The 12,166-nt window shown below is 40.6% G+C and overlaps 1 protein-coding gene across 1 annotated transcript in view; it reads left to right on the top strand.

Annotated features, from left to right (window-relative positions):
• Positions 1–282: 282 nt before the first annotated feature.
• The window catches only part of ADCY10 (adenylate cyclase 10), a 376,739-nt gene continuing 364,855 nt past the window's right edge, over positions 283–12,166 (top strand). Inside the window, exon 1 of the mRNA XM_044054989.1 lies at positions 283–427. Within this exon, the coding sequence (XP_043910924.1) occupies positions 283–427 (145 nt within the window). The remainder of the gene's footprint in view (positions 428–12,166) is intronic.

Here is a 12,166-nt window from a genome sequence, read left to right as displayed (position 1 = left end):
AAACCTGCCACTGGCTATGACTTGCCTGCTCTTGGGGCCCAGGATGCAGTGATTGCTAGGTCATTCTTGCATACGGCTGTTTTTACGTGAGCTCATTAATATGCAGAATGCTCTTAAAGGACTTCTGTTACATCATCACATGTAGTAGCATTCTAGAACACTAGAGCTGTCCTCTACAACCTCAGATACAGGAAATCTCTCCAGTATTATTTACAAAACCAGAAGGATTTACAGCACACGTTTATTGCTTTTTGACATAATTTACTGATAAATACTTGTAAAATGGCTCAGTCTGAGTTTACCTTACCACACAAAATTAACAAACTTGCCAGCCTTGTTCCTGACTTGGTTGTTTATCAGGAGATAGAGAAGCCTGTCCCTCGTACAGAAGAGATTTATGGAGTACTACTGTTTGCTGACATTTCAGGTAACTTGATTGCCTTTTACTTTTCAATAAGATTTACCTTCCAGACCTTCCAGGTAAAACAAGTGCCACATCTTCTCACGGTTCTCAACCTGTTATTGCAAAACTCAGGGTTAAAAGAAAAACTAGTCAAGGGCAAACACCACCAGTCACGAATACTTTAAATGTTAGAGATACTGAGTAGAAATGGTCATAGAATGACAGGATTTCCAATCAGCTGCATTTTCTGAAAACTAGGACGTCTATAACTGTAATGTACGAACCCGTCTGATTGTAATCACCCATTTGTCACGTGTTTAGTAATTTAAAGAGGGGCAGAGAGGAAAACTGTAGAAAATGTAAATATGTCCCTGACAATCAGGGCCAGATTACTGGTAGTAATTAAAGGAATCCTCTGCTAGCTATTGCTCTGATACATATGGACCCAGAAGCACGTAATAGCTTAGACTGAATGAGTTTATCTGCTTGATTGACGTGCATTTTACTTTCTGACTTGAAAACCCAACGGACTTCACCATTTTAAGTACCTGCGTTTGTTTCTTAGTGAATGTATTTATTCACTTGTTAACAAGGTTGAACAGCTGGATTCAAAAGACTTATACTTCTTAATGTAAAACGGAAAATAAACCCTGTATACACATACTTTTTCTTGGTAATATATATATATATATATATATATATATATATATATATATATAGTCTTGTCAATCCAGATGAACTGCACATTAAATGCCTTCAATGGTTTCTTAGTGAATGTGTACATTCATTAACCTGGCTACAGAAGACGTAGGTAGGTAGGCAGTTATTAGGCTTACAGTCCAGGAGACCATGCATGCTGCCTGATATACTGGAGAAATGAAACACTATAGAGATATGCATGATTTTTCATAATCAGCCTTTTTTCCTAGATTGTTGATCAGATACTTCCAGTGTGTTTATTGAATACTGCTCCAGTATCCACCATTAGAAGGGATTCCTCTGATTTTGTGTCAAGCTTTCACTTCATCCTGTCTAAAATTTCTGATTTCATGGCAGAATATTGATGAGTTCTGTAACCAGTTTAATTTCTCCAAGTCTTTTGGATTTCTAACACAATGACAGGAATGGACCCCATTCCTAAGTCAAAGTTTGATTAAAGTTCATGAAATTAATATTGTTTCAATCTTTGATGTTAGCCAAAAGTGTTCTTCAAAGTACCCACAGTATGCCCAGAAATGACTTCTTGTGTAATTCATGTGGAGTTACCTGTATTTGTAGTATATCTAACTACGACTGTGAGTTCTTCTTGATGAAACCCCCCGCTCCTTCTATTATTGGAACTCTCTGGGTATACTTCTGCCATACTGCCCTAATTTCTGCCTGCAAATCAAGGTATTTTATGATTTTATGTCTCCTTCTACGTAAGGTACTGTAATCACTGGGTAAAGCAATTTCAATGATCAATCCTATTGTCTCTTCTTTTCATGGACTACTATATCTGGTTTTCTCACAATTATTTTCTGAACTGTTGGGTAATGGGTGATTCCATGTCATATAAACATCATCAATCTCTATATTGCTTTGTGGCTAATGTTTCCAATGCATCTCAACTACAATATTATAATGTCTGCACAATCCCCAATGCAACCGTCTTGCCACACCTTTATGCTATTCAGTAAACAGGCCCTCTGCCTTTAGTATATCACACCCAGCAAAAAGATGTGTGACTGTTTCCAGTTCTGTTTTACAGAACCTGCATTTGTCTGTTTCTCTCATGTGTTCAATGACTTTGTAAACCAACGCGTATGTAGTCCATTATCCTGGACCACCAATATCAACCTTTCATCTTTTGGTTTAAATTCACCTCCCCTTAACCATTCCTGCTTCTGATACTGATTGACATGAGGCTGTTCTAAGACTCGTCTGTACTTGCAGATATATTTATGCCTTTTCCACATTTCTTGCCTTCTCATCTGATCCCTCTCTTTATATTCTTTCTTTTGCTTTTTGGCATATTTAGCTGCTGCCTGATTTTCATCTTCTTCTGGCTTAATTCCCATTCCCGCCTGACACCAAACTAAACAGAGAAGTCATCTTAGATTTGTTCTCTTCATGTTTCAAAACAATCACTATGTTTGGATCTGGTGATTTCAGCAGATATTTATGTAGTCCTACAATTGTAGATGTACACATGTAATCAATTTTGAGGAGCCCCAAACCTCTTTCAGAATGAGAATATACAATCTTGGTATACACTGATTTTTATGTGTCATTTCATAAGCATAAGGCATTTTTTCTTTGTTTCCTGTCCAACTGATCCAGTACCTTTTGGGGCCAGTCCATCACCCCAAAACTGCAAGTTAGAACAGGAATAGCAAATTGGTTTATAACTTGTTCCTAGATGTCAAGGCTGTTTTCAGTATTAATTTTAGTCTTCAAAAATATTCCTTACTGAGTTTTGTTTGCATTTGTCCATGTTTTATTGTTATCTTTCGTCGGTTCCCAAATATTTAAACATTCCCTCCTGTTCAAGTTCTTTTATATCACATTCCTGTCCCAGGCTGATGTTTTCCTGGTGCTGCAGTTTTCCTAATTTAAATGTTTCTTTTGTACATTTATCAAGACCAAATGACATTTTTATATCATCCAAGAAAGTTTTGACAACTTGCAGTTGTGCTTTGATCTCCTCATCTGATGATCTATACGGCATTAAAGCATCCACAAAAAGAAGATGAGAAGTCTTTACACTTGCGTTTTTTTTTTTTGGAAGCCAAATTGTAACCATGACCTAATCTATTAGGTAGACAGCTTAATTAGTTAAGGCCAAGACAAAAAGTCACCCCGGAATATCCCCCTTTGAACTTTTATCCCTAGGATAATAATTTCTCCTTTATCTTGGCTTAGGTGCGAGGTAGTTTGCCACTGTTTCATGGTAACTGTAATGTAATTGATCAGTGAAGGGTGTATCTTATATATCTGTATGCATTCCTTTATCCATGAGTGTGGGATGCTGTCATATGTTTTATTTTTTTTAATATCTTCATGCTATACTTAGGTTCTTCCCCTTTTTACAGTTCTCCACTATGACTTTATTTAATAACAAATGATCCTTTGTTCCATATCAATTTCTTTTACTGTCCTTTTGTTCTTTTGCCATGATTGGGTTTTCTTCAAAATGACATAAACTCTGTCAGCATCAATTCCAGTGTATAGTTTATATGTTGTCAGAAGGCAAGTTATTGGCCTATAGTTTTTAAGATAGTTTGCAGGTTCACTCTTAAGGGGAAGTATCATTTTTCTTGTTGTTAACCAGGTTGGTGATTGTTCAGGGTGGACATATAACTAGTTCTTACTCAGGGCTAAATCCTTTTAGCTAGAAGTTAGGTACTGCATCTGGGCTTGGGGTTTTCCACTTAGGAGCTTTTCTTAATTGTGTTTCATTTTCTTTGGCCATAACTTCACCCTATTTCATATCCTGTACATTGGAAATTGTTACTGTTTCTTTTACTTCTTCAATCGATTCAGCATCTTTATTATGTTCCACAAGGTCTTCATAGATATTTCTCCAAAATGTGTCTATTTCTTCTTTTTTTGGTGGTGTTGCTATTCCTTTCGCTTTGTTTCCCAGTCCTTCTGTAAACTTTGTTGGGTCATCAATGAATTGCTTATTTTTCCTTTTTTATATTTATTTACATATCTTTTAAGTTTTCCCGCTTGTGCTGATATCTTTACTTTATTATTTGCAATAGTGTGCAACAGACCTCGATATGTTCAGGTACTGCGTGTTGCTTTTATCACGTCTATCCTGATCTGTTCCCTCTTTTATACTCTTCTAATAATGACATTTCTTGTCTTAACTGGTTTATAGTTTTTTTCTTTTCAACGTTTCCAGGATGGCATTTGATTTCTCCCCTTCCTTTCCCTTACTGCTTTGTGTTGTTGTGGTAAGAGTTTCTTCTTGTGTTATTAGTTTAGCTGCACAGTAATAAATCCTATTTACTTCTGTTATATCATATGAACTACTGTTAATAGTCTTAATTAGTTTAGCTGCACAGTAATATATCCTATTTACTTCTGTTATATTACATGAATTTCTGTTAATAGTCTTGATTAATGTTTTCATCTATTTTATCAGACTGTAACATTTTGTTTGCTATTTACTTTTTGCAATCCATTTATTTCATAACTCGTAATATGTCTATCCATCTGTGTTAAATCAAGGATCTCTTCCCTAAGAACATTTTCTTCTAAACTGAGTGCACATTCTTTGTTGTCTATTTCCTGTGGCATCCTATAGAAAGTTCCAGAACATGTTCCTGTGACATAGTCTCTTTTGCTGCATCCTGCGTCGTCTGTTTCTCTTCCATATGGGAACTCACTGGCGTATCCCTCAACAGCACTGACTGCTTCATAGTTGCCTGGTTCCTGCTCCTGGCCTTATTGTGCTACTTCATCTGAACATTTGTACTGGTTCCTACTGAGGGCTGCAGAGCATCCTCATGTGGCAAGTGAGCAGGTGATCCTCATTCCATTTGTTTCTCCTTAATTTGGGAATCACTGTTCCATCAGGCTGTGACGTTACCTGAGTTGGGTTCTCTACACTAAATCCTTCACAGCTAATCCATAACTGCAGTTTCTATTTCTTTAACTTTTCCATTACTAATATTCGTTTCTACTTTCCCCTTTGTTTTCTTCTTTTTTTTGTATTGTGAAATTTTCCATATCAAGATGCCTTTGTCTGTACTTCTCTTCAAGTATCTTTGGTGCTGCTTTTTTGTATTGATTAGTTTTGCTTTCCCCTTTGCATAACTTCTTCTTCTTCTTTCGGCTGCTCCCGTTAGGGGTCGCCACAGCAGATCAACTGTTTCCATTTCCTCCTGTCCTCTGCATCTTGCTCTGTCACACCAACCACCTGCATGTCCTCTCTCACCACATCCATAAACCTTATCTTAGGCCTTCCTCTTTTCCTGTTACCTGGCAGCTTCATCCTTAGCATCTTTTTTCCAATATACTCAGCATCCCTCCTCAGCACATGTCCAAACCAACATAATCTTGCCTCTCTGGCTTTGTCTCCAAACCTTCTAACCTGGGCTGACCCTCTAATATACTTATTCCTAATCCTGTCCATCCTCATCACACCCAGTGCAAATCTTAACATCTTCAACTCTGCCACGTCAAGCTCTGACTCCTGCCTTTTTGTCAATGCCACTGTCTCCAGCCCATATAACATAGCTGGTCTCACTACTCTCTTGTAGACCTTCCCTTTCACTCTTACTGGTCCTCATCTGTCACTGATCACTCCTGACACTCTTCTCCATCCACTCCATCCTGCCTGTACTCTCTTCTTCAGCTCTCTTCCACACTCACCATTACTCTGAACTGTTGACCCCAAGTACTTAAACTCATTCACCTTCGCCACCTCTACTCCCTGCATCCTCACCATTCCTCTATCCTCCCTCTCATTCACACACATATATTCTGTCTTAGTCCTGCTGACCTTCATTCCTCTTCTCTCTAGAGCATATCTCCACCTCTCCAGGGTCTCCTCCACCTGTTCCCTACTCTCACTACAGATCACAATGTCATCTGCAAACATCATAGTCCACGGACACTCCTGTCTGATCTCGTCTGTCAACCTGTCCATCACCATTGCAAATAAGAAAGGGCACAGAGCTGATCCTTGATGTAATCCCACCTCCACCTTAAACACATCTGTCACTCCCACTGCAGACCTCACCACTGTCACACTACCCTCGTACATATCCTGTACCACTCTTACATACTTCTCTGACACTCCCGACTTCCTCATACAATACCACAACTCCTCTCTAGGCACCCTGTCATATGCTTTCTCTAAATGCACAAAGACACAATGCAACTCCTTTTGACCTTCTCTGTACTTCTCCATCAACACTCTCAGAGCAAACATTGCATCTGTAGTGCTCTTTCCTGGCATGAAACCATTCTGCTGATCACTAATCATCACCTCCCTTCTTAACCTAGCTTCCACTACTCTTTCCCATAACTTCATGCTGTGACTGATTAGTTTAATCCCTCTGTAGTTACTACAGCTCTGCACATCACCCTTATTCTTAAAAATCGGTACCAAAACACTTTTTCTCCATTCCTCAGGCATCTTCTCACTTTCCAAGATTTCATTAAACAATCTAGTTAAAAACTCCACTGCCATTTCACCTAAACACCTCCATGCTTCCACAGGTATGTCATCTGGACCAACGGCCTTTCCATTCTTCATCCTCTTCATAGCTATCCTTACTTCCTCCTTGCTAATCCACTGCACTTCATGATTCACTATCCGCACATCATCCAACCGTCTCTCCCTCTCATTCTCTTCATTGATCAACCCCTCACAGTACCCTTTCCATCTGCTCAACACACTCTCCTCGCTTGTGAGTACGTTTACCTCATTATCCTTTATCACACTTACCTGCTGCACATCTTTACTAGCTCAGTCCCTCTGTCTAGCCAATTGGTACAGGTCCTTTTCTCCCTCCTTAGTGTCCAAACTTTTAGACAACTCTTCATACGCCTTATCCTTAGCCTTCGCCACCTCTCTTTGTCATGCACCTCATCTCCTTATACTCTTGTCTACTTTCTTCATCTCTCTGACAATCCCACTTCTTCTTCACCAACCTCTTTCTCTGTATACTCTCCTGTACTTCTTCATTCCACCACCAGGTCTCCTTGTCCTCCTTCCTCTTTCCAGATGTCACACCAAGCACCTTTCTAGCCAACTCTCTTACTAGCTCTGCTGTAGTTACCCAGCTATTTGGTAACTCTTCACATGTCCACATTCCTTCTTCTGATGTCTCCTGCTCTTCCTATTTCTCCATACCTGGGGGACTCATTGTTCCATCATGCTGTGACATAACCCGTGTTAGACTTTCTACACTAAATCCTTCACTTCACAGGTATTCCATAACTCCAGCTTCTACTTGTTTAACTTCTACTTTATTAATCTTCTGTTCTACATTCCCCTTTGTGATCTTATTTTTGTATTGTCTGGGTGCTTTTGCCTGCATTTCTCTTCACACCCCAGCACTACCAGGTTATACCTCATACCATGCTTTTCGGCCCCAAAACTTGGACCGAACCACAAAAGGAGAGGGAGTATCAATATTCGTCAAAGATACCCACACCTCCAGGTTGGTGGCACAGCACGAAGCATCAGAGACTATCCAAGTGCAACTAACAGTGGGTAAAACTGCCTTCCAGTTTATAGCCTGCTACATACCACCCTCCCAAACCCAGCAACCCCACTCGGCCTTCCTGAGAACACTGGAAAATATGAAGTTCTCTCCAAACACTATTATATTGGGTGACTTCAACTACCCAAACATAGATTGGGAGCATTACTCTAGCTCCAACACCCTAGCCCAAAGGTTCCTAGAATTTATAAACTCAAATGCTATGGAACAACTTGTTACCACTCCCACAAGAGGGGAAAACATACTGGGCCTGATCATCACCAAAATGGGGACTCTATGCTCCAGACCAGAAGTGTATCCCTCACTGGTAAGATCAGATCATAAACTAATCTCACTGGATATTCACATCCCGACCCCACCCCCTGCCCAGAAAACCACAGTGAAAAACTTCTCTAAAGCAAATTTCACACTCCGCAAAACTGAGGTGGAATCCTTCAAAGCCCCGGGCCTGTGGAAAATGCGGCCCAGACCGCAGAATCCTTTATAAATGCATTCTATGAACACCTTCAGGAATGCATGGATTATGCAATCCCAAATAAAACCAAGACCCAATCCTCCAAAGGCAGACATCCTGTCTGGTGGACCCCAGCCATAAACAAACGATACAACAGAAGGAGGAAGCTACTACATGATAGAGCAAAATCCCAAAAAGGGAAGGCATCTCTGATCAGTATTAGCAAAAAACTACGGGCACTCATAAAATCGTCTAAGACCAGCTTCGAGAGAAAAATTGCACAGGACACTAAGAATAATCACAAGGCTTTCTTTAGTTATGTTAGGAATCTGGGTGGAATTCCCAGATATGCTCAGAATTAGTCCAAAATGACAAAAAATACACCGAATCCACAGACATTGCCAACATCCTAGCTGGCAGGTTCAGCGCAAACTTCTCTCCCCCCCCCTCCCCACCAAAAGGGCAAATATCTATCCCAGCAGAGTGCTGCCCCCCTGACATCTCAGATGCTTAGGTAAGAGCCACCCTCTCCAAAGATAAAAACACAGCATCAATGGGACCAGACAGTGTCCCGGGCTGCATCCTACATGAACTCCAAGAAGAGCTAAACCAAAACATAAAATTACTGTTCAATCTCACCCTTACTACAGGATATGTACCCAAAGAGTGGCGTACAGCAACAGTGGTCCCTCTCCACAAAGGTGGTGCCTCAACGGATCCTAGAAACTATCGCCCCATAAGCCTGACTAGCTTGGTCTGCAAAGCTATGGAAAGGATCATCATAGACTTCATAAATAAAGATATCGGGGACCTACAGACACTGGATCCTACCCAGTTCGGCTTTGTTAAGGGCAGATCCTGCCTCTTAAACCTGGTCAATTTCTTTGAAACAGTCACCAAGGCCATTGATGAGGGGAAGGTGGTCCACACAGCCTACCTGGACCTCGCAAAAGCCTTCGATACAATACCCCACTCGGGCATTATAGATAAGCTCACCAGCTTAAATATAAACCCTTATGTCACTAGATGGGTTGCAAACTGGCTCAAGGACAGAACCCACATTATTAGAATTGCTGGAGCCATGGAAGACTCCAAACCAGTTACAAGTGGCATCCCACAAGGCTCAGTCCTGGGACCTCTCTTGTTTGGTATATATTTCTCGGAGGTACAGGCCAACACGGAAGGACTGCGGCTGACCAAGTTCACAGATGACTGCAAACTGGGCACCATAATCGACTCTCCAGCCGATACAAGCATCCTCCAAAAGGGCCTCATAGAAACAGACAACTGGTGCCAGAGCCATGGCCTCAAGCTAAATGCCAAAAAGTGAATAGTCATCCTCTTTGGCAAAAACAAAGTGCCCACAAATTACCACATAGGTTGTAATCCATTAAGTACAGAAGAAGTAATTAGGGACCTGGGGACCCAAGTTGATAGCAATCTCTCATTTGACAACCACGTGGCCAAAGTGGTTAGAAAAACATTTTATATAGGCCACCTAATCATGAAGGGATTCACATCTAGATCAGAGGAGGTCATTGCGCCTCTTTACTCATCCCTCATCAGGCCCATAATTGAGTACAATGCCCCTTTTGAGATGTACCTTACCAGACACCTGCAGCAACTGGAAAGACCCCAAAAGTACCTCACCAAGAGGATCAAAGGGCTCAAACAGATGCCATATGCTGCCCAGTTAAAGAAACTCCAGCTCTACTCAGTGGCATACTGCCTGCTCAGAGGTGATCTGTGCCTAACGTATAAAGCCATGTCCAACCCGGAATTAATGGACATGCTGCACCTCAGAAAATCCAAATCCCATCGAGCTCGAGAGACTTGAACCTCAGCACTGAAATAAATAGGACATGCTGGAGGGACAGATTCATAACCCAGAGGCTCCCTTCACTCTAGAATAAAATCCCAGTCCAGGTTAGACAGAGTCCCTCATTGACTCTCTTCAAGAGGAATGTTGATGAGTGGATGGGAGATCGTAGGTTTACCCCGGGTATCACTTCTGTGTCACTGTTAGACAGAGGCACAGTATACTAACCTCAAAAAAGGGCATAGCAAAATTCATTTAAAATGGGTGGCGAAAGCCAAACACACTCTGGCTAGGCTTATAAATGCCCTAGGGCAGATAGCCTAGTATGAACCTATGAAATAACTTTGGGGCTGCTTCGTTTGTACTGATGAGCTTTGCTTTCTCTTTTGCAAAAACATTGTACCATATCAGGTCTCTTTTTATTCCTCATATCCTTGTTTACTTTTTATACCTTTCAGAAATTTCTATTTTTTGTTCTTTTCGCTCTTCCTCTGTCACTTCTTTTTGCAGGTGACCAAAAGTTTCTTAGACTGTATAATGGGCCATATTCATTAACGCCTAAACTAAATGTACAGCTGAAGTGCACACGATCTGTATTCAAGAACATCACTAACATTTGTTTCTTTCTAGTCACTCAGAAAGATTACACTAAATGTACACGGAGTCTACAATTTGTAGTGACATTTATTAACTCTCCTCAGTATTTAAGGCTGCAAGAACATCAGTACGACAACTAAACTCAGGAAGAAGGTGCGGGTTGCCTGTTTACTCGGAACATTGTACACTTACTGTAGACGTCAATGAATCCCAGGGAATGTTTGTCATGGATGTGATGTATTAATGAACACAAATTTGCATTTGAAGCTTTTGACAGTTTTTTTGTGTTAGTATTTTTCTTTCCTTTAATTTCTCTCTTAATCTTTTTGAATATCTTGTCTCTGGAAATTCTGTCCTTCTTACATAATATTAACAATATATAATTTCTTCCTTGTTCTGAATAGTCCACTCTATCATCTTTATGGCTATTTTTTGGCTTGTCAGTTTTTGTGTTTTTTGCAGACTGCTTGCTTCTACAACAGGGGGGGCATCCACCCCCTGAGACTGGCCGAACCCCATTGTAGGAATGTTTCCCTGTCTTGAGGATTCTACATTGTCATTTTTTCCATTCTTAGCCCAAGTGATGATATCAGGATTGGACACTTTCTTATCCTGAGACTTGTGCACCCAGCTATCTTTTTTTATTTTTAACCTACCTCTGCCCATGATGTAACTATATAAAATATAGTCTATATATCAGTGCCATCTTGGTGAGATTTTATGAAAACAGGGCCCACCACGTGAAGATACTCTCAAAATTTGAGGACAAATTCATTTCCAGTAATTCTATTCTCCTTTTTATGTTTATTTGATCTTCTGTCCACTTGGAGCATTTATTGTGGAACATTGATAATTGCTGTACCCATGCAGTGCTGGATGTTGTAGTTAAAGGGTGCTTATACTTCAGAAAAGCGGGATAATACAGGTGCTATTATTTTCACATTTCATTCACAGTGCCAGTATTTAAAAACTGACACTCATTACTGGTCTTTGCCTCTGGTTAGTTTTTGACTTTGTTCTTGTTCCTGGGGTAATGGGCTGACAGCTGTCCCTTTGTTTTGTAGTTAGACCCACAACTAAAATGGAAATGAAATAACTTGGTTGTGTCGCACTTGGATTCAGGAAAAGGCTGCAACAAAAAGGAACCTGAGCTACACTGACCTGCACTTATCTGAGCCAGATGAATATCAGAGAAAAAGACTGGAAGAAATAACTGTTGTATCAGCTTTGTCATATTGCTTAAGTATGCATGCAGGAAATTAGTGGTTCCCCCTGCGGATGTAGGGATACCCACAAGCCACCAGTTGGGTGCTGCACAAAGGAAATGTCTACCTACTGTTTGTGCACTAATCAACAATTTGTAATATTTCACTTTCTTAGAGACATCTTGTTTGATGCTTGTTAGATATCACCTGAAGAGGGATTGCAGAAAAAGACAGAATGTGGAATTGGAGTTATTTTGGAATAATGCTGGTTGGTGTTGCCAAGCCTGTTATTGTGGCACTCAGGGTCTGAGTGTGGGAGCATTTATATATCTAGTGGTGGGTAGAAGGCCCCCGAAGTCATGCAAGTGTTCATGCCAACAATTTGTGGGGCAGGTTACTACTACAGGGAATGCCTCCTTAGCCTGTGCACTAGAGAGAGACGGTACTAAACAGTTCTCT

Source organism: Protopterus annectens, chromosome 13.part0 (genome assembly GCF_019279795.1).
Source record: "Protopterus annectens isolate FY-2018-M chromosome 13.part0, PAN1.0, whole genome shotgun sequence".
In the NCBI taxonomy this organism is placed as follows: Eukaryota; Metazoa; Chordata; order Ceratodontiformes; family Protopteridae; genus Protopterus; species Protopterus annectens.
The sequence above is the reverse complement of the archived record's forward strand: the minus strand, read 5'-3'. Positions and strand labels throughout refer to the sequence as shown.